A 24,571-nucleotide genomic window follows, 5' to 3' on the forward strand; every position below is an offset into this window, starting at 1 on the left:
TTCGTATATTATAATATAGTATATATATATAGGGGCTACTCCAATAGAAACCAATTTAGAATAGAAACTAGAAACCAGATATTTTTTTAAGAAAACTAATTCGAAATATAACACATATGGTATGCAAATCGATCGTTGAGAGATGTAGAAAAATATAGTGTAATTGGATTTTAAAAAAAACTTACGGTTTGACGGGAAAAATTAAATTAAAAAACGTTAGGTGTGGGATGGTTTAGAGTAGTTGGGTGAGGTGATTTAGGGGACTATTAGATTAAATAGATCTAATGGCTTAGATTGGTTCCTAATTTCTATTTTAATTTTATTTTGTATTTGATCATTTCCCTGTATATATATGAAATAACTCCACGCGGTGAAATTGCATGCACATCACATCTATACAAGGATCCAAATTGATGTTCTTAGAATTTCTACAAACTTTATAAACGTAAATATGTCGAATATCAATTTGTGATACGAATATATAACTTTTTTGTAGATAGAAAGAATATTTAACTTATATGATATATCGATAGCAATGCAGATACAACGTAGTACGTACTGTCGGTATCTTCTTTACACACACGGCTAATACACAGCTCATAGATATATTTGTCCTTTTTACTACAATTTAATTTAACAAAATTATTTTCAAGAAGAGGAAAAAATAATTTCAAAGTAGTATATAAGGAGCTCGCTAGCTAGATATCATCCAGCATTATCCAGCCAGTCATTTGCGTTTAGATTAAGTACTAGTAGTACATAATCCTGTAATTAGCGAGAAAATGGCAGCATTGAGCGGTAAACTAGTGAGCACAACAGAAATCAAATTGAACGGAAATGTGTTTCATCAGCTATTGAGAGACGAAACGCACCGTATTTCCAGCTTAAGTCCTGAGAAAATTCAGGGGGTTGAATTGGTTGATGGTGTCTGGGGAACTCAGGGATCTATCATCTGCTGGAAATATGTTTTCGGTAAGCAATTAATCCAGTATTTTATATTTAAAAAAATTATTTTGTAGACTAATACGATGATAGTAAATGATGATCATACGCAGATGGGAAAGCAGAGACGTGCACAGAAATAATCGAGGAGATTAATGAAGAAAACAAGTCAATAAGGTTCAAAGTGGTGGCAGGAGGTCTACTTAAGCAGTACAAGGCGTTCACTTTCATATCCAAAGTTGATCAGATAGATCTCAACACCTATGCTGTGACATGGACTCTGGAATATGAGAAGCTTCATGAAGCCATAACTCCTCCAAATGCAATGATGAATTTTCTCATTTCTATGACCAAAGATATCGAAAACCGCTATGGCCAACTCCAGCCCCGTGCTGATCAGCAATGCAAGTAGACATGTAGATATGCATGTCTGTCTATAAAGTGCGCAAGCTAATTTTATGGTGTGTAACAACTATTCCTGTGTCTGTGATCTTTCCGTTTTGCACAATAGTGCCAACTGCTAAGTCCTTGTAACGTGTGAAGCCAAATTGTACATACCCAGAGTATGGCTGTTTGGGCACACACATTATTAAATAACAAAGGATATATGTTTTATACAAACTTTTCATACATACAAAAAGGGAGGAAGAAAGAACTAAAATTCGAATATCTTAATTAAATATTAAGAAAATATAATCATTACCGAGAGACCTTGATCTAAAACAGACATGCCATCCATAGCGTATAAAACAAATTAATGTTTATAAGACACAACTCTAAAGCTATCCATAGTTCGCAATTACTAGTGAACACTTCACTAAATATTATGCAAGAATACATACAACTCGAGAACTAGAGCAGAGAACTAATGACTATGTTAATAGGAGTGGAACGCCAAAGTCATCCATTTTTCTTTAGGGATAGATTAGAGACATATCTTTCATGTGTAAGAGCAAATCATTTTAGATGCTTCAAATTCTATTTATTTATTTGATTATATTTGTTAATTGTTTAGTGATAAATTTATTATTAACAAAATTATTATTTTAAAAATTTAGTGGTGTAGTGGAGTTGCAAAATAAATAATATTCACATATTTATCCACTAACTAATAATTAAAGATATTTTGTAAAATGTTTATATAGGCTATTTTATTCTGAGTTTAAAATTATGAAAAAACAGTACAAGTTTTCTACAAATTATTTTTTATTTATACTATTTTATCCTACAAATCTAACTGTGTTAGTGTGTACTAAGAGGGATGCTAACGGTAGGTGCTAAAAGGATGTCATGCACAAACTGAATTTGTTCTGGTTGTAATATCTTTTGTCATTTTTAATATTTTCTGTTTTGCAAGATTTTTTAAATTTTAATTTATATGTTCTGGTTGTAATATCTTTTCTCATTTTTAATATTTCCTGTTTTGCAAGGTTTTTTAAATTTAAATCATAGATTATTCTGTTGCAATTTCAAAATTTTAAAATCAAAGACTTTCAATTTCTGTTTACTAACCGAACTGAACCAAAAGGACTCTTTTGATTCTCTTATATTTTAGTTTCCATACTAATTAGAAAAGTTTGTAAGATAATCTATTGGAAGTTGACGTTAAAACAACCTCTTAAAGACCGTCGAGAGTTTGTCTTTATTTTGTTAGTTAAGTTTGAAAAAGACTTAAGTTAAAAATTTAAGATATTGCATGACTTCGGCATTGAGAAATAAGAACTATTTTATAAGTGTGTAACAAAAAACACAATTATTAAAAATTTCAAATACAATTTAACTTAGCTTTCGAATTATTTAATCAGCGTGCAAACGAACCAAACTCGATACGTTCATCTATATCTATACCATACTAGCTTATAAACCGTTCGATGCACTAATTGATTTTAATACTCGAATAATTTTTAATAATTTATTTTATCTTAAAATTATTAATATATTAATATCGATGTTCAAAAGTTGAAAAATAAATTGAAGAACATATTAAGTTATAGTAATATATGTTTTATGATAATTTGAGACTTGATTGAAAATAAATAGTATAATGTATAATATGTTGTTCATGGGATTCGAACCTTGAACCTGTAAAAATTATTAAAAATAAAAAATATAAAAGTTTAAATATAATTCGCTGTTTACGGGATTCGAACTTTGAACCCATGAGAGCAGTTTAAATATTAATATAATATTATTTTATTATTACATCCAACAATTTCCATTTATCTGTATTTAGATCTGACGATTGTTATTGATTATAATAATATACTATAGATTTCTATAGATTGGTTAAGTTTGACTAAAGAAATTACAAATACGCCATTGGAGCATCTACCACGGGAGTAGCTATATATGTTAGTTATATGAATAAAATATAGATATTATCTAAAATTTACTAAACCCTCTAAGGAATTGTAAGGAATTGTACTTCAACGGTATTAACTATAACAAATTATTTTTAGTGAAAAAAAGTTACTAAAGAAATCCAAAGTAAAGTTAAATATTTTTTATTTAATTTAAGTGAAAATAAAAAATATATTTAATAAAAACATATTTGATGATATTATTGTAATATTTTAAACATGATAAAAATTGCTTAACAAACATTAATTTTATATTTTATAAAACATTTAACTAAATTTAATTTATCATATTATTTTATTAGTATTTTAGATAATATTATATTAAAATTATTATATAAGTAATTAATAAATTTGGTTAACAATGAATTTTTTTTACAGTTTTTTGATAAATATTTTTCACTACAAGAAAATAGGGTAAAACCGACCGGACATAACCGACCGACGTCGATTTGGTCACCTTAAAACCGACCGACGTCAGTGGTCGGTTATATGGCAACTAAACGACACCGTATCGATGACGTGGCACACATAAAACCGACCATCAGCTGGTGGTCGGTTTTATAGAAAAAAACGACATCATTTTGCTGATGTGTCACTTTTAAAACCGACCGACTACAAGTGGTCGGTTATATAGAATACTAAAAAATTAATTTAAAGCACAAAAAAAGTACCCGTTATAGAGAAAACTGTTTCGTTCTATTCAGAAAATTGTAAGTTATTTCCATATTTTGTAATAATGTGTGTGTGTGTTTATGTTGGTGGTGTATGTATTAAATATTGTTGTGTGTATTTAATGTTTTTATTTTATATAATGTTTGTTGTGAGAATTGAAGTTTGGTTGCAGATAATTTGTAAGTTAGTTTCATTTATTGTAATTATAGTGTGTGTGTTTGTGTATTTTATGAAATATGTTTATTTCATTTATTAATGTTTATTATAGATAATTTGTTGTATGAGATTAATGATAAATTATTTATTAAATATTTTTTTTTTTAATTTTAAAAAATATTATTGTAGATGGAAACCATTGATCGAAGTTGGATTGGTAATCAATTGCAAAGCGATAAAATTTTATTGACCCCGGAATATAGAATTGGTGTAGAAATTTTTTTAAAATTTGATAGCGAAAATGGAATGGAAGATGGTACAATGAAGTGTCCGTGTAAACGTTGTTAAAATTTGAATTGGTTAAAGATTGATGATGTTAGATTTCATTTGCTCGCTAAAGGGATGCTTGAGGGTTATACCGTGTGGACGTCGCACGGTGAAAAAATAGGAAGAAAACGTAGTCGAACATCACATCACCGTTATTGTGTTCGGGAACCTTCGAGAGTAGAAGAACCGGTAGATTTGAATGTGATGTTACATGATTTAGCCGGTGAAAATTATCAATTTTATGAAACAATGGATACGGGAACTATGAATGTAGAAGAAGCTCCAAATGATAGTGCTCAAAAATTGTACAAGGTTATTGTTAAAAATGGAACACCTATTTATCCCGGCAATACAAAGTACACAAGATTAAGTTTTACCACCAAATTATTGGAATTCAAAAATAACTCGCATTGTAGTAATAAAGCTTTTGATAGTTTGCTTAAACTTCATACGGATGTGTTACCAAAAAACATACATTACCCGAAAGTTTAATTTGCAATGAAAAAAATTATGAAGGATTTGAGGGTTGAATATGAAAAAATTGATTTATGTGAGAATGATTGTATGTTATTTTATGGAGATGACAAGGATAAAGTTGTTTGTGATTTATGTGGTGAAGATAGTTATCAGGATGTTTCTAGGAAAGATGGTAAAAAATAGCAAAAAAAATCTTAAGACACTTTCCTTTGATCCCTCGATTACAACGCTTATATATGTCGGGACATACATCCGATCACATGAGATGGTACAAAAAAAGAGATGTGAAAGATGGAGAAATAAGTCATCCCGCGGATGGAGAAGAGTGGAAAAATTTTGACCGTCGGTATCCTTCATTTGCTCAAGAGATTCGTAACATAAGGCTCGGTCTTGCGACCGATGGTTTCAACCCTTTTGGCCCTACCGGGAAAAAAACATATAGTGTGTGGCCCGTGGTGATAGTTGTCTACTATCTTCCATCATCGATGTGTATGAAAAAGCCTTATATGTTCATGACCGATATAGTTCCGGGTCCAAATAGTATTGGAAAAGATATTAACGTTTGTCTAAGGCCTCTCATCGATAAATTGAAGATATTGTGGAATACCGGGGTGAAGACATACGACCAATCTTTGAAACAAAATTTTACAATGAGAGCGGCTAATATGTGGACAATTAGTGACTATCCCGCTATGAGTATGATAAGTGGATGGTCGGGAAAAGGAAAGATGGGATGTCAAGTGTGTCTTGGAAGCGTGCAAGGGTTTCAATTAAAATATTGTGGAAAATGTAGTTTTCATGGCACGAACCGAATATTCCTTGAATCAAATGATCCACTCCATCAAAAAAGTAATTTGTTTGATAACGAAGAAAGAAGATTGTTTCATGGTCGTTTGTCCGGTGAGGGTGTTAAGGAATTGCTTGATGGTTTAGTTTTTCCACCACCCGGAAAGACTAATTCGAAGGCAAGGAGCGTCGGATACGGGGAAGAGCATCATTGGACTCATGTCCCAATCTTTTACGAACTCCGTTATTGGTCATCACATAGTTTACGTTATTCAATTGACATCATGCATACGGAAAAAAATGTTTTTGAAAACATTTTTTTTACTATTGTCAATGCGGCAAAGTCAAAAGATCATAAAAAAGCAAGAGCGGATTGCAAGCATTTTGGGGTGTTACCACATTTGTGGATCGATGAGAAAGGAAAGTCACCTAAAGCACCTTATTCCCTTACTAGAAAACAACGTAAACTTTTGTGTGAATGGATTAGTTCACTAAAACTTCTGGATGGTTATTTCTCAAATATATCACGTTGTTGCAATGTTGAGGAGTGTACATTTTATGAATTCAAATCGCACGATTGTCACATTTTTCTTCAAAAATTATTGCCTCTCGTAATTCGTGAACTTCTACCGGCGCCTATTGCCGATGCAATCACGACAATTTCTAACTTTTTCCAAGATTTATGTTCATCCGTGGTTATAAAAACCGACTTGGAAATAATGGAAAAATCGGTTATCAAAACGTTGTGTTTGTTGGAAACGATTTTTCCTCAAAGTTGGTTTGATTCGATGGAACACTTGGTTGTACATTTAGCCGAAGAAATTAGACTTGCTGGACCTGCTTATTGGCATTGGATGTATCTGATTGAACGTTTGTTGGGAAAATTAAAACAAAAAATTGGTAATAAAGCAAGGGTTGAGGGGTCAATTGCCGAACGATATATGGAGGAGGAGATTCTTAATATTTGTTCTTTTTATTTTGCCTCTGACACGATCCATAATAAGGTACGTCGTAACGAGGTTTTGTTTGATGTGCAAAATTCCGAGAATTTAGAAGTGTTCAAATATCCAATTCAATCTCTTGGAAAGGAAGGAACTCGATACATGAGTGATGATGAACGAGAGTTAGCGGAAGAATATGTTCTTTTAAACTCTCCTGAAGTTCAACCTTATCAAAGGTACCAAATCTTACTTTAAAAAATATGCGTAATAATTTTTGTTAATGACACATGCATGATCTTACTTTATATTTTAGGAAGTACCAAGATCGTGTTATGCGACAACGCCCGGAAACAACACCTCAAGATTTAGATCGTATTGTCAAAAGTCGATTTAAAACTTGGTTTAAACAAAAGTTATTTATCTATTTTTAATTTGCATGATTTTTTTTAAAATTCTTATAATTACAACATCTCATCGATTTGAATTATTTTTAGGTTGATAAAGATGAGGTGGAAAGACCTCGTTTTAGGGACTTACTTGAAGGGCCGGTATTAGAAGTTATGACTTTTGAGACTTGTCAAGTTAATGGATATAAATTTTCAACAAAATCTGCATCCGGTTCTGGTGTTGTTGTTAAAGGAAATTTGCACGGAAATAATCTTGATTATTATGGTCAACTACAAGAAATTATTAGACTTATTTATCAAGGATGCAATCATGTATATTTGTTCAAATGTATATGGTTTGATAGTGTTGGTAATGGTTTGAGGATTGATAAGAATCGTGTGATTACAATCGATATGACTTCAAGATTAAAGTCAAATGAGATTTTTATTTTAGCTAGTCAAGCTAGAGACATCGAATCATGATGAGTGCATCAAAGTGGCTATTGTCTTGTGGGGAATATGGTTTTGGAGGAATAAAAAGGTCTGGGAGGATAAGCTAGTAACAGTAGATGTAGCTATGGAGCTCAGTTTTAGAAATGTCCACGTATGAAGAATGGCAAGGAAGAAGGAACAAATTAGTACTAATGATAGGAGTACTGTCAATAGTCTGGTGGAACGTAGATGGTGCCCTCCTCCTCTCGGCAAGGTTAAAGTGAATGTAGATGCATTTGTCGGCCTGCAACCGGAGGTGTATTCGATAGGACTGGTTATGAGAGATCATAGAGGTATGTTTGTTGAAGCTAAGGTTATGTCTTTTCCTTCTCCTACTACGGTTCTTGAAGCTGAGCGTATAGGCGTAAAGGAGGCTCTGTCATGGGTTGCACAGAGAGGGGTTGAGCATGGTGTCATTGAAACTGATTCATTATTAAAAGCTAGGGCTATAGAAGGAAATAAACGATAACTTCTTGAGGTTGGCCATATAGTGGATCATTGCAAAGAGCTTCTTCAAGCTAATCCGGGTTTTAGTGTGTCGTATGTTCGCAAACAAGCTAACAAGGTAGCTCATAAGCTAGCTAGATATCCTTGTTCAGCAAATTGCTATCATGTATTTACGTCTCCTCCGATGTTTTTGTTGGAGACTATTATGGTGGATTGTTCTAATGAATGAAAGAAGTCTGTCATTTTCAAAAAAAAAAGTTCATAGTACTTCACAACGGTAGCTAATATCTAGTTAACTAACACAATCAAAAATCATAAGTTTTTTACTCGCTTATAAATTTAAGTTAATTTCTAATACTCCCAACAGCTAACAATCATGTAAACTTATTGCCTTTTTTCATCTTAAAGAAAACTTTTACTCTTTTGTCGATTAACTTAAACTCCGCTAAATGTTAAATGAGGCAATCAATACCTATGATATGATCAAGTTACACATCATTTTCGAAATAAAATCACTTTATGTTAAATATAATCTTGATATTGAATAAATATATAATCAAATTTCGTTGAAAATCGTAAGATGATCACGATTAAAATAAAAACTCTATGATTCAGATGAGAGAAAAAAATTTGGCAAATTGAGTCAAAATTCGATCAAATAACATCCAAATTTCAGGTTTAAGAAGGATGCACAATATCATTATGAATACAGAAAGAGTTAAAAAAATAGATAAGAAAAAGTAGTTTACAAAAATCACAAGAACTGAATATTTATAAACGAATATGACAAAAGAAACTTAAGTAGAATATCAATTTTAATGTCTACCCAACCTCACAGGTCAACCTAAATAAGTTTTCTACAAGAAAGAACCTAAGCTCTGATACCATATGTGACAACCCGGGTCAAATCCCGAGTTTTTTTCGAAAACCGGGTCAAGTCCCGATTACGAGTTCGAAATAAGAAGAAACATACAGTCCCGAATGCAGCCAACTTGGATAAACAACAGGCCCACCACAGGCCCCCAAAAGATCATGATTTGTTGGTGCACATAGTAGGAGTAGTACTTCATCTTATAAACTGAACAGAAGTCTGAAATCTCCTCGATGTGGGACTGGGGTGTTACAGTACAACTTAAAGTTACCCTTAAATAGTTACCGGTTACCACTGAACGTTCACTAGGCCTGTTTGGAAGTTAGTTTTTTTGGAAAATATTAACCTTTTGAACCGAATTAAAGATTTGATTAAATAAAACTTCTAATAATAGTGTTTAGTAGTTAATTTTTTGAAATAGTTGTTTTGTCCCAAAAAGCTAAATTTGAAAAAATTATTTGGGGGAGTTTTTTTACTAATGTATGCAAAAAGTTAACTGAAACAACTATTTAATGAACAGCTTTATTGAAAACAGTTTTATTCAAAATAATAAATTTAATCGGCTAGTCAAAAGTTTACCCAACTCAAACTCAAACGGCTAATTCAATCCAATACATTTAATACCTAATAGAAAAACATGACCTAAATATCATCCAGAATATACAACTCAAGAACTAGAGGGAATTGAAGAATGATGACTCTGAACAACTTGGTTAATCCGTTGAAACTGAAACTAGAACCATAAACGAAGCCGAGTTCTGTCTGAACCGAACAGAGCTTAATTTTTTTTAAGACGAGCCGAGCAGAACCTAGTTTTTTTTAAATAATCGAGCGGAAAGTGATGTTCAAACTCGGCTCGTTTATAAATAATTAAACGAGCCGAGCCCGAGCCGAACACGAGTTTATTCATGAACAATCGAGCTGAGCCGAACTCGAGCCGAGTCGAGTTGTCAACTAATAGTTTACATATATTTTAGTCTCAGCCAATTGTTATCGTTTCTGAGAGATTGTCTGGCACGTATTTTAAGATGAATATAAAATATAGTTCTATAACTTTAATTTTTTTTAATAACAATAGAATGTTTAAACTTTTATTTAGAAAAAGAATTTTTTTTAAAAAAAAAGTTATAGAAATATACTTTCTATTCATCTTAAAATATGTGTTGGACACTATCTTAGAAACGATAATAATTGGGAGGGAGTAATTAATAAATTTACAAGTTGTATCGTGATCAACTACTAGTCTTATCTTACAATTATATACACACACTCATAATCTACACTTGTTTATTAATCTATGTATATTATTTTGTTTTCAAAACGACTTTTAAAAATATATTCAATTTTATTTTTAATTATTGAGAAATTCGTAACTTTATAAATCGTACATTATTTTTAAAAATGATGATGTCAAAATTTTATCATGTTTTGCCGTTTTACTTAAATTTGGTTTATGTAAATTACAAGTTATTTAATGGTGTTTATGAAATATGAAAAATTGGAGATGAATGTATAATGACAACAATTTGATAGTTTATTTATGAAAAACTAAGTGTTATATTTAGAAAAATAAACCAAAAATTTAAAATAATTAAATTATTAAAAAAGAATGAAAAAATATACTAATAAAAATATTTAAGTGATCAGTAATAATTTATTATTTGTAATACATACAAACTTTATCTGAGCTGAGTCGAGTTACCGAGCCGATACCGAACTAAATGAGTCGAGTCTGAGCCGAACACACAAAAAGTTCGGCTCGGCTCATTTATTTATCTGACCTCATTTTCATGTTCAAAATCGGCTCGTTTATAAAAAGTTTTAAGTGTTGTATTTAGAAAAATAAACAAAAAATTAAAATAATTAAATTGTTAATAAATGATGAAAAATATACTAATAAAAATATTTAAGTGATCAGCAATAATTTATTATTTGTAATACATATAAACTTTATCTGAGTTGAGTCGAGTTACCGAGTTCGAGCCGAGTCCGAGCCGAGCCCGAATTAAACAAGTTGAGTCTGTTCCGAACACACAAAAAGTTCGGCTCTGCTCGTTTATAAAAACGAACCGAGGCGAGTTTACTTAAATAAGTCGATCTCGAATTTTGTTCATGAACAGTTTTGTTCATTTGCACCCTAGGTGAAATCTTCCGTGAAAGTCGAGGGTTATCGAGAGATGTCTTTATTTTGTTAGTTGAAAAGTAAAAAAAGATTAACATTAAAATCTCTTCTATATATAATACTTCAACATAACTATAAAATTATTAAGACATTTTATTTTCGTGAAATGACAGATTTGCACGTCTTTGTTTACTATATTAAAAACAAATGTTGTTAATGGGAATCGAACCTGAGTATACTCATTCATCAATATATCTTTATATCATTATATCAAATTATTATCTTGTGATTTTCATCATACATATAAAATGTGAGTGTCGTAAGACATTTATTCAACTTTAAACAATTATGAATTATTTGTGGAGTTAATTTGAACAAATTATATTTAAAAATAAGTTCAAACATAATACATTAAAAATATATACCTTATTTATTAGACATTTATAAGTTTAAAAAAGTATTTTAAACCTTTTTTATCTCAATTAAATTTTATAAATTCCTATTTTTTTAAAAAAAAATTATTAAAAATAGAATCATATATATATATATATATATATTATCATGACTATAAAGAGTCAGTATACATCAGTTGAATTTGCAATCATAATATGAGCCATTTTTATTCAAAAAATACCAAAAATACTTTAACTTAATTTGAGTTCTAAAATATTCGTCATTTGAGCTATATGACATGATTCACTTCGTAGTTTTAGTACATTTAAATTACGAGTTTAACGAATACATCTTATTAATATGGCCAAATGCATGTCTTTTATAAATAAATATGTTTGATATTTTATATATGATCATTTCAATAACTAATATGAATCATTTGATAATTATTAACTACACATCGCCACCATGAATATAACAACCGTGTACTAACACTTAAGTATGAGATCACTGTAGTTGGACGGGGACATTGTCGATTCCAAATAACACAAGTTTCAATGACCTTACACTAATAAATATCGGATCTACAGAAATTATAATTAATACCGACATATCTTTTAACTCAAATATCATATATACCCAAAATGTCTATCATAACCAAAATCATCAAAGCCAGAAAAGAAAAAAAATTAAATACTGCACAATATTTCATCACTCAATGTTCTAAACCATCATTGAGTATAATTTGTTTCGAGTGATATTTTTTATACATTTCAAATAAATTATGAATTATTTTCTAACAAAACATGCGAAAAGTGAAATTCAAATATTATATATTCTGCACTACGAAACATTGTAAGAAAATAGCTCGTGTCTCGCACGAGTTATTATGCTAATTTAAGAATTACTTGGCTTGATATATGTTGAGATATTAGAATTTAGAACCACATATTTTAAATATGTAATTTAAACATAAAATTCATTAAAATTTTAAATACAATTTAATAACTCACTATTTGCAAATTATTTAATCGGCTCCCTCCACCATTTTAAAGTGCAAATAAACATGTTCACGTATACGAGAGAAATTAAGTTGAACTTATATATATAGGGTTAGTTTCAAATGAGAATTAATTTTACTAAGAATTAAAATATTTTGTATTTAGATTTAGGGTTTTTTTGAAAAATACCCAAGTCTAAAAATATTTTTGCAAAAATGCTGTCATTTTTTAAAAAATTTGTAAAAATACTTTTTAATTTGCAAAAATACTATTTTTCAAAAAAAATTGCAAAATACGGTTTTTTGGCAACTGAAATCAACTACATGCAACCTTTGACGAGTTTATGCAACTACATATAACCTCAAATCAACCAAAAAAACTTTATTCAACTAGTTGCATATCTTGTTGATTTTGGTTGATTTTGGTTTATTCCGTATTTTTACAAAAAAAATCAGAAGATAGTAAAATTGCAAAAAAAGTTAGAAAAGCTAGTATTTTTGGTAAATTCTCTTAGATTTAAGTACTTTACAATTATTTTTTGATTTTTTTTTTCAATTGCATAAAAAGAGCAAGGTTGCGATAAAGTTGAATATTCTAATAAACCTGTCAAAGGAAAAGAAAATTATGCTAAACCTAAAGAAAAAGGAGAAATCATCAAACCATAGACCACAAACTAAACTAGCATATATTCTGAAACGAAAAATTAAATTGCATCAGTCTCCTTGATGGACCAATATACCATTGCATTCGTGGATCAATATACATTTTTTTCATTATTTCATAACTAAAAAAAGGAATTGCATCTGTTCCCACATTTTCAGTGGACCAATATACCATTTTTGTGTCATTAGTTCATCAGAGCAAGTCCATCAATATTTTATAAAATTTTTAAAAAATATTATAAAATATATAATGCTTAATAATTTAGGATATTATTATATAACAGGTCAACTCTAACAATACTACTTATATTTGCTCATAAATATAATAATATTAAATTTAAATTTTACTAATAAAAGAATATGAAAATGAGATGTGAATTAGAAGGAAAATAAAAATTTTATTGATGAAAATAAAATAAAAAAGAGTTGGTGCCTCTTTTAAACATAAGAGATGAAATTTATGTCTTTAACTTTTGAGTAGCCACTTGTATGATCGGTTGGACTTGCTCGTGCCAATTTTGGTAAGAGTAATGAAGAAGTAGATGTAATTAAATCAAAACTGAAAATGTAAAATTAGAAAACACAGAAGAAATAGAATACTAGTGAGCAATAATTTTAGTTGTTTACTTTATTTATTTTGGTGTAATTTATCTTTTTAGATAAGATGCTCTAAAAGTGACGTTGACATTATATATACTACTTTTCCTTCTCCAAAATGAAAAACAAAGTCATGATCAACAAAAACGAAGTTTATTAATATTTTATAATTAAATAAAATAAAAAAATTACATCATCGGAAAGTATATTTAATCTACTTTAATATATAATTTTTAGTTTTTTAAAATAATATAAGAGTAATGTTTAATTTTTAGTCAAAAATTAATCAATTTAATTTCTATAAAAAGAAATGTGAGGGGATGGAGGGAGGGGGTATTATTCAAATATTGCAATCCCCGATGTTACTTGATTCCAGTAATTTCGTTTCAAACTTTTTTCAAATAAACATTAAGATAAGCAATTAAGCTTTGTTCGTGTGTCTTCATATAGAGTACTTATTTTCAGCATGCATGTCTAAATAAAAATTTTGAAGAAAAATTATTATATCTATAATATAACAATATGGGTTTTGATGAACAATTTAATTAATATGACGATTATACCCATACATTAATATTTATATAATATTTATTTCACCTCATTTATTAAAAATTATTAATTATCGTATAATTAATATATGCATACATACATAAATACAATAAATATATACATATTTATAAATTAATACATGCATAAATACATATATGCATAAACACATACATGCATACACACATATATACATATATACATACTCATATATTATTATTTATTATCAATTTAACATCGTTCTCATACATACATACATACATACATACATACATGCCCATACACACCCATACACACACATACACACATACATATATAGATACATACTCATATAGAGTAAAGTTCTTTGGAGTCCACCTTTTAATTGGAGTCCATCTATGTTCTGCAAATAAAATATCTTCTAAAACGTGTTATCTTACAAAACATGTTTCACAAATATCATTACTTCAATAAAATCATGCAAATCTCATATATTTACAAGTACAATATGTATGTTCTGCAACATGAACATTTATGTTCTGCAAACTAAGCATGTTTTTAGAATAATATATTTTGCAACGTTCTACTTGTAAAATCTATGCAATCTGCAAAATTTTCAATAAAATTGTGATATTTGTAGACTATCATTCGAAAAATAATACGTTTTTCAACAATTTAAGGTATATTTTACTTGCTGTAATATATATGGACTCCAATGCCTCTAATGAAATAGGGGACTCCATAGAACCTAACCCTACTCATATATTCTTATTTGCCATCAATTTAACATCGTCCTCCAACACAATGAAATGGCCAAAATGTTATATTAAATTATATGAAATACAAAATAAAATAAACTATTTATACAGATATATACAATTTATACTTTACCGCACATATATCATATACTCCCACCCCATAGGTTGTTAACATCGTTAGGGGGGTTTGTTGAGCAAACTAACTCATATGACAATTATACTCTTACATTAATATCTATATAATATTTAATTCACCTCGTCATTCATTTATTAAAATTATCAATTGTTGTTTAACTAATATGTGCATACATACATACATATATACATACATACATGTAATATATATATATATATATTTACACAGGAACATACACACACATATATATTCTTATTTGTCATCAATTTAATCTCGTCCTCCAACATAATGAAATGATAAAATATTATATTAAATTTAATGAAATAAAAAATAAAATAAAATATTTATACATATATGTACGATTTATACTTCACTATTAATCATTCTGATGGCATATATCATATACTTCAACCGTCCCACATATTGTTAATATCGTTGTTAGACACGGAGATTAAAAAAATGAATTATGTTGAAGAAAAATTAAGAAAACGAGGATAAATTTTGGAGCCATTACAAAGATAATATGATATTTTAGAAAATGTTAACAATCTGTTGAAACATCTCAAAATAGAAAGTTATTGGGACGGATAGTATCATATGTCATTCAGTGAGTAAACTTACAGTACTGACGTTAATTGCCTATATAGTATGACTCATCAATCACATTTCTAACACATTAAATACTTAGAAAATAAATTAATATTATTTTATATTTAGATTGATTGATATACACCAGACACACATAATCACTTGTATTTATTTTACTCTAAGCATTAACATATTACAAATACCATTTAGCTGTGAAGTGGCAAAAAATGTATATTAACATAATTTATTACTTTCTGCGAATGCATCATTGCAAACATATCTCAATCACCCGTACTCATATGCATAAATAAATAAATTATTTATGCATTAGGTAACAACATAATTATATTGTCAATAATTACAGCAAAAATAGTTTCAATAAGCACAATCAAGAACCCGTGCATTGCACAGGCTATGAAGCTAGTTTACTTGAATTAGTTGAAATAATATTAAATTTTTGAACATTAATATCTACCTATCTTCAATTTTATAGTATATCATATATTCCAAAACTTTTTAGTATAAATAATAATAATAATAATAATAATAATAATAATAATGTTATTAAGTGGTCCTATATGGTTATCTTTTTTTAACAAGGTTTTGTCTAGTATTTGTTCTTCTTATAAGAGACATAATTTTTTTGTATTTTGAGTTCAACTAATTTTACTTAGAAAAATGATAGAGCTCTCAAATATTGTTACAAAATTTTTTTACAAATACTTTACAAATATTACCTTTCCTCAAAATAATATGGACATGCGCCTGCATTCTAACAGGTGTCATGCCACGTCACTAGGGGTGAGCAACAGGTCAGAACCGGACTGAACCGAACCGGAACCGAAAGAACCGAGAACTAAAATAACAATATTTTAAGAACCGAACCGGACCCATTTATATGTAAGAACTGAACTGGAACCGAACCGTAAATTTCGGTTTGGTTCGGTTTCGAACCGAAAGAACCGAAGTTATATTTTATTTCATATTTATTTTGCATATTCTTTTATATTCTAACTTTTTAAATTTTGAATAGTTTTGATTATTTTTTAAGGGTAACTTAGTAAAAAAAGATTTTTATTAGTGGTGGATAATTTTAAATTCGATTACATTCTAATATTTAAGAAGAAAAATATTTATAAAAATATTCGAAACTCCATATATATTTAAAAAAATGAGTAATACAATTAAAATCATATTTTTCTTAAAATTTATTAAAACATTATAAATAAGAACACATGATACGTAATATAGATATACATATATTTATATGTATATATATATATTCATTTATATACGGTTCGGTTCGGTTCTTACTGTTCTAGTATGTTAAGAACCGAACCGATCCGAGAACCGAAATTTCTAGAAAAATAAGAACCGAACCGGACCTGAATTAGTTAAGAATCGAACCAGAACCGCAATTTTTGATCGGTTCGGTTGCGGAACCGAAACGGGAAATGTTCACTCCTACACATCACTTTGTAATTATTTTGGTACAGGTTTTTGTGGTTACTTACAAAAACTTAATAACAAAAAGGGAAGATATAATTTCCAAATAGTATATATAAAGCCTTGGCCACCTTCACCTTCATCTTCCGGTATCCAACATTCCAACTAGTCATTTGCCTACAAAGTACTCTGAAATAGTCAAGGAAACAATGGCTGCATTCAGTGGCAAATCAGTGAGCAAAACACAAATCAAAGCGGACGGAAATGTGTTTCATCAACTATTCAGGGATGAAATACACCGTATTTCCCGCTTAAGTCCAAAAAAACGTTCATGGGATTGAGTTGGTTTAAAGTGTACGGGGAACTATAGAATCTATCCTTTCCTCCAAATATATTCTCGGTATAATTCAATATTTCATATTCTAACAATTCACGCTATCGTTTCGGTGTATATGCTAGATGAAGATAAACTATATATGCCAACAACTATCAACATTCTCTGTTATAGAAATCGGCCGATTTTTTAAAAATCGCCGATAAATCGCTCAAAAATCAGTTAAAAATAATGATCCGATTTGACCGATTCCCGATAAATCGTAAATCGGTACCTCAACCGAATAATTCTGATTTCCAAAATCTGTAACACTGTCAACATTTAGTAAAAACGCCTATATCTCTCCTTCCGGACCTAATTAGTCGTTCAGTTTTATAATTGAAAATATTTTTTAATACATATATCATTGAAAACTATGGGGAACCTACTTAAAATGTAATTATCATTTTAAAAAAAAATAATAAACCGATGAACTTTAGTCTTTGGTTAAAATTTGGTCAATTGACCACTGACAACTAATTAGAGATAGAGAGAGTAATTTCGTACGAGAAACTTCATCTAAACAAGTTATAAGAGCATCTCCAATCATATGGAACCCTTAACTAAAAATCATTAATACATATTATAAATAAAAAATATAGAGATTATGTAAAAAAAATCCACCAATGGTACATTACCCTTATTTATAAATATAGTCAATCACTTGATGTTGGCTATATTTGTTGAACTACTACATACGTGTAAGAAATCTGTAAAAAAAAAAATCATTTATTACCATATTGAAGTAAATATTTTTTTATAACAACATACTATTTTTAAAATATAGTTAACCAATATAGTCAATATCATCTAAGTACAATACCTTACAGGTTCAACAAAATTTACATATTTTCCTAGAGGTCCAATTTAGCCCGCAATTATAGTTAACACCATTGGAGATGCTGTAATACAATATATAGTTCTAAATGATTATATGGTATATATATTTGTATAGATGGGAAAGACCAAATATGCACAGTCCTATATGAGAAGATTGACGAGGAAAACAAGTCATTAAGGGACAAAGTGATAGCAGGAGATCCACTGAAGCAATACAAGGCCCTCACTTTCATGACCAAAGTGGATAAGATAGAAGACAACGCCTATACTGTGACATGGACTCTTAAATATGAGAAGCTCAATGAAGCCATTCCTCCTCCAAATGCAATGATGAATTTTTGCGTTTATGTCACCAAGGATATCGAAAATCGATATCTCCAGCTCCAGCCCCAGTGTTGATCAACAATCAACGAGAATGAATCCTATTCTATATATCGCAATGCATGTAACGTAATATAGCTATATGAGCCGGCCAAACGGTCGGGTCGAGCGTGCCGGGCCGAATTTATGGCGGTCCGGTTCATGAATCAGGTAGCTCGTGAACGGCCCGTGAAGATGGACGTGCCGTGCCGTGCTGTTCCGATTTGACTGAATATAAACCCGTAACCGGCTCGCGAATTAGGCGACTCCGGCGGTCTGGCGAATTCTGGCGGTTAAAGGCGGGCCACGAATTAGGCGAAGTAACGAATAACCAGTTAACAAATTAGGGGAATAACCAGTTAACGAATTTGATGACTTTTTATTTTTTTTTATATTCTTCTGGCGAACCAGGGCGTGCAAACGTCGGAGAGCTGCTACAACTCTTATCGATTTTTCGTGGTTCTGGTAAGATGCAAGATGGAAGAAGAGGAGGGGAGAGGGGTTTAATTATCTAGCACGGTTTTCGAGGTTTTTACTTTGGGAATTGGTGACCAGAAGACTGTGAGATGTGTTATAAATGTATTATTATTAATTGTTTTGTATGTGGATGTGGTGCAAGTGCATGTATGAAGTGTATTTGAATTGGATTAAAAAATTTGTAATAGGAAGTTAGCATGGTCACTCGCGGGCCGAACGGTTAACCGCGTGCCGAGCGTGGTTGTTAATCGCTGGCAAATAAAGCAAGCCGGGCCGGTTCGGTTACGGGCCGGTTCCGGTTTCAGAATATTGGATTCGTATTCGGTTCGTTAAAATATACGGTTTGAACGAATTATGAACCGGCACGTGACGAACCGAATTATACGAATTTTTTCCGAGCCAAACAGCGATCGGGCCGAGCCAAACCGTTCGTTTGGCCGGCTCTAGCTATATCTGCATGACTACATTGTGTGTGGGTCTGTCTGTTTGCAAATTACTTGATGGTGTGTAAAAAGCCAAGTACGTCTTTCTTATTTCTTCTTGTTTTTGCACAATAGTGGGCAGGCGATGAATACTACCAAGCTGGAGTACGGTAGGGGCAGAGGGAATAATTCATAAACATAAGACACTATATATGCATGAGGAATTGGTTCTCTTAAATTTTTGTTTCCATTCTTCAGTCAAACTTAGATGTTAATCGGAATTGTTGTCATTAGAATTTATAACAACTCTGTTAATCAATTCAAAGTTGACGTCAAAACAACCTGTTTAACTGGTTCTTGCAAGTCGAGGGTCGTCGAGTGCTGTCTTTATTTTGTTAGTTGAAGTAAGAAAAACACTTAAATGTAAATTTTAAGATTTTGCCTCAAAAATTAGAAATCTTTTACAAATGTGTAAGGAGAATATAATTTAACCTAGCTGAAAAATTATTTAATCGGCTTCCTCTACCATTTTAAAGTGCAAATAAAAGAAATGTTTATCTATACCAGAGAGGCTGAGCTTGATTTATACAAAGACCGCATTACTATACAACAAAAAATGTTGATATTAAGGTGAATATGCTAGACACTTAACAGAGAAAAATAAATATGAATATGCTAAACATATAAAAGAAAAAGAAATTATATGATGAAACTGGTAACCCGTAACGGTTGACTCAGTTGATTAAAAAGGGGATAATTATGCTCTTGGTCATAGTTCGAATCCCACCGGAGAAGAATTTATAATTATGTCTCCTGAGTCAGAGCATGTCGCTTAAATGCAGTTTATCTTGTTTCATGTGTTTTGCAGGCTATTGCGTGAACCAGTACGATTTATCCGGTACACACCTAAAAGATAGCGACTGCGGATTATATACACAAAAAAAAGAGAAGAGAAACCGGCATATATTAAAAAAATGAAAAAAATAAAATTGCATCAACTTTCTAGAGGGACCAATATCTCATTTCATTCGCGGACCAATACACTGATTCTCTATTATTCCACCACTATGACAAAAAAGATTTCATAATAATTATATAAGTAAACGTATATATTCATAAATTTTTAGAACACTTAAACTTATTTAAAGTGATAACATTGGTAAAGGGGAAATATTATTATCATATAATTATTATTTCATTGAGGCTGAAAATATAATGTCTCCATTATGTTGGTACCTTAAAAAACTATTATTTTAGCATGGTGATTACTTAATTGATTAACTATAACTCTATAAAAGATATTTGAAAAAAGCAATATTACTGATTGAACGATATAGTTTTTTTTATCGTAGATAACCCGCAGCCGCTATCCTTCGGGTGCGTACTGGATAAACTCTACGAGCTTACGCAATAGCCTGCATGAACGATATAGTTTTATTGATAATTCTAAGTGTATTTAAAAAAATTATTTTTTAAATAAAATTTGATTTTTTATTTCACATGAATAGGATACTAATTATACTTAGTCTAATATTAATTTGATTTATCTCGGATCAGTGATTTACATTATTTTATTTTAGCCCGATTCCCTAATTATTTTTAGTTTAGTTTTATTTTTTTAAAATTTCGGTTCAATAAGATAATTTTGTTTTAAACTGAAAAATTAGTATATATGTTTCTTTGTTGGTTGAATTGTATTTTTATTTTAGTTTTGTGTTAGTCTGAATCAATTGTATAATGTATTTTTTTATCCTAAATAAATAAAATATATTATTTTATTTATCTAAGTTCATTGTTATAATTTTTTTAGGAGGATTGATAGTATTATTATTTTATCTTAACTATATCAACCAAATCTTCAGAATTATATTTAGTTTGTTTAAATTTAATTTAGCCCGAAGTAACAAATTATAATGATATAGAACTCAATATAAATTAAAATTTAAATTGGTATAAGAAGTTGAATTTGAATATAAATTATAGTGATATAGAGTTCGATATAAAATAGAATTGAAATTGATAAAATATCAATTAAATTAAAAATTGAACAGCCGCATAATTAGAATAAGAAAAATTAAGTAAGGGAAATTAAGTAATTTCAGCAAATGCCGAGCGACCGACTACCAAATTTTTAATGTTTTGTATATTATAATATAGTATATATAGGGGGCTACTCCAATAGAAACCAATTTAAAATAGAAACTAGAAACCAAATATATTTTTTTTAAATTAATTCGAAATATAACACATATGGTATGCAAATCAATCGTTGACAGATGTAGAAAAATACAGTGAAATCGGATTTAAAAAAAAACTTACGGTTTGACGGGAAAAATCAAATTAAAAACGGAGGTGAAAAACTGAAATCGGGTGTGGGAGGGTGGAGAGTAGTTGGGTGGGGTGATTTAGGGGACCATTAGATTAGGTAGATCTAATGGCTTAGATTAATTTATAGTTTCTATTTTAATTTTAGTTTGTATTTGATCATTCCCCTATATATATATATATATATATATATATATATATATATATATATATATATATATATGGGCTGAGTTCTATGGAGTCCACCTTTTTATCGGAGTCCTCGGAGTCCATCTACGTTCTGCAAATAAAATATATTGTAAAACGTGTTATTTTGCAAAACATGTTACACAAATAGCATAACTTCAACAAAATCATGCAAATCTCATATATTTACGGTACAATATGTATGTTCTGCAATATGTTCTGCAACATGAACATTTATATTCTGCAAAGTAAACATGTTTTGTAGAATATATATTTTTGCAATGTTCTGCTTGTAAAATGTATGCAATCTACAAGATTTTTGATAGAATAGTGATGTTTGTCGAAAAATAATATGTTTTGCAATATTTTAAGCTATATTTTACTTGCAGAACATATATGGACTCCGATGACTCCAATTAAATGTGGACTCCATAGAACTTTACTCTATATATATATATATATATATATGGGCAAGTGGTCAAATACAAATCAATATTAGAATACAAACTATAAACCAACGAGACCCACATGTTTAATCAATTTCCCCTTCGTTTTTAATTTTACTTTTCCCATTAGTTGGTTAACTTTTTAAAAAAAATAATTTCACCGTATTTTTATTCATCTCCCACTCATCGATTTGCATAGCATATTTGCTATATTTTGATGACAAATCAGTATTTAAATTACCCGAATCAATAAACCGAAATCAGTACTAATTCCAGAATCAGTATTTTTAGTGATTCTCGTAGACATAATTAGTGATTTATCGTCGAAACATATCAAATATGGTATTCATACTGATTGTTGGATGATGTAGAAAAACATAGTGAAGTTAGATTTTAAAAAGAGTTCACTAATTGACGGTAAAAATTCAATTAAAAATGGAGGGAATTATGTGTAGTGTGTGGGAGGTATAGTTTGTAATTTATATTTTAATTTAGTTTATACTGGATATATATAAAATAACTCCCCGCGGTGAAATTGCATGCACATCACATCTATACAAGGATCCAAATTGATGTTCTTAGAATTTCTACAAACTTTATAAACGTAAATATGTCGAATATCAATTTGTCATACGAATATATAACTTTTTTGTAGATAGAAAGAATATTTAACTTATATGATATATCGATAGCAATGCAGATACAACGTAGTACGTACTGTCGGTATCTTCTTTACACACACGGCTAATACACAGCTCATAGATATATTTGTCCTTTTTACTACAATTTAATTTAACAAAATTATTTTCAAGAAGAGGAAAAAATAATTTCAAAGTAGTATATAAGGAGCTCGCTAGCTAGATATCATCCAGCATTATCCAGCCAGTCATTTGCGTTTAGATTAAGTACTAGTAGTACATAATCCTGTAATTAGCGAGAAAATGGCAGCATTGAGCGGTAAACTAGTGAGCACAACAGAAATCAAATTGAACGGAAATGTGTTTCATCAGCTATTGAGAGACGAAACGCACCGTATTTCCAGCTTAAGTCCTGAGAAAATTCAGGGGGTTGAATTGGTTGATGGTGTCTGGGGAACTCAGGGATCTATCATCTGCTGGAAATATGTTTTCGGTAAGCAATTAATCCAGTATTTTATATTTAAAAAAATTATTTTGTAGACTAATACGATGATAGTAAATGATGATCATACGCAGATGGGAAAGCAGAGACGTGCACAGAAATAATCGAGGAGATTAATGAAGAAAACAAGTCAATAAGGTTCAAAGTGGTGGCAGGAGGTCTACTTAAGCAGTACAAGGCGTTCACTTTCATATCCAAAGTTGATCAGATAGATCTCAACACCTATGCTGTGACATGGACTCTGGAATATGAGAAGCTTCATGAAGCCATAACTCCTCCAAATGCAATGATGAATTTTCTCATTTCTATGACCAAAGATATCGAAAACCGCTATGGCCAACTCCAGCCCCGTGCTGATCAGCAATGCAAGTAGACATGTAGATATGCATGTCTGTCTATAAAGTGCGCAAGCTAATTTTATGGTGTGTAACAACTATTCCTGTGTCTGTGATCTTTCCGTTTTGCACAATAGTGCCAACTGCTAAGTCCTTGTAACGTGTGAAGCCAAATTGTACATACCCAGAGTATGGCTGTTTGGGCACACACATTATTAAATAACAAAGGATATATGTTTTATACAAACTTTTCATACATACAAAAAGGGAGGAAGAAAGAACTAAAATTCGAATATCTTAATTAAATATTAAGAAAATATAATCATTACCGAGAGACCTTAATCTAAAACAGACATGCCATCCATAGCGTATAAAACAAATTAATGTTTATAAGACACAACTCTAAAGCTATCCATAGTTCGCAATTACTAGTGAACACTTCACTAAATATTATGCAAGAATACATACAACTCGAGAACTAGAGCAGAGAACTAATGACTATGTTAATAGGAGTGGAACGCCAAAGTCATCCATTTTTCTTTAGGGATAGATTAGAGACATATCTTTCATGTGTAAGAGCAA

General features: G+C 30.1%; 4 protein-coding genes across 4 annotated transcripts; all 4 read left to right on the forward strand.

Annotated features, from left to right (window-relative positions):
• Window positions 1–704: 704 nt before the first annotated feature.
• Window positions 705–1,563, forward strand: LOC141674507 (kirola-like). Its single transcript, XM_074481214.1, has 2 exons — window positions 705–972; window positions 1,056–1,563. Exons 1-2 carry the CDS (start codon window positions 783–785, stop codon window positions 1,352–1,354), a joined length of 489 nt encoding a protein of 162 aa, XP_074337315.1. The 5' UTR covers window positions 705–782; the 3' UTR covers window positions 1,355–1,563.
• Window positions 1,564–5,194: 3,631 nt separating this feature from the next.
• Window positions 5,195–7,530, forward strand: LOC141714303 (uncharacterized). The gene is made up of 4 exons (XM_074517831.1): window positions 5,195–5,970; window positions 6,208–6,897; window positions 6,975–7,038; window positions 7,156–7,530. The coding sequence occupies exons 1-4, from the start codon at window positions 5,195–5,197 to the stop codon at window positions 7,528–7,530; spliced, it is 1,905 nt and encodes a 634-aa protein (XP_074373932.1).
• Window positions 7,531–17,294: 9,764 nt separating this feature from the next.
• Window positions 17,295–18,697, forward strand: LOC141714308 (kirola-like). Its single transcript, XM_074517836.1, has 2 exons — window positions 17,295–17,385; window positions 18,414–18,697. The coding sequence occupies exons 1-2, from the start codon at window positions 17,295–17,297 to the stop codon at window positions 18,695–18,697; spliced, it is 375 nt and encodes a 124-aa protein (XP_074373937.1).
• Window positions 18,698–23,377: 4,680 nt separating this feature from the next.
• LOC141674513 (kirola-like) lies at window positions 23,378–24,236 on the forward strand. Its single transcript, XM_074481220.1, has 2 exons — window positions 23,378–23,645; window positions 23,729–24,236. The coding sequence occupies exons 1-2, from the start codon at window positions 23,456–23,458 to the stop codon at window positions 24,025–24,027; spliced, it is 489 nt and encodes a 162-aa protein (XP_074337321.1). The 5' UTR covers window positions 23,378–23,455; the 3' UTR covers window positions 24,028–24,236.
• Window positions 24,237–24,571: the final 335 nt, after the last annotated feature.

This window comes from Apium graveolens, chromosome 1 (assembly GCF_009905375.1).
Source record: "Apium graveolens cultivar Ventura chromosome 1, ASM990537v1, whole genome shotgun sequence".
NCBI lineage: Eukaryota > Viridiplantae > Streptophyta > Magnoliopsida > Apiales > Apiaceae > Apium > Apium graveolens.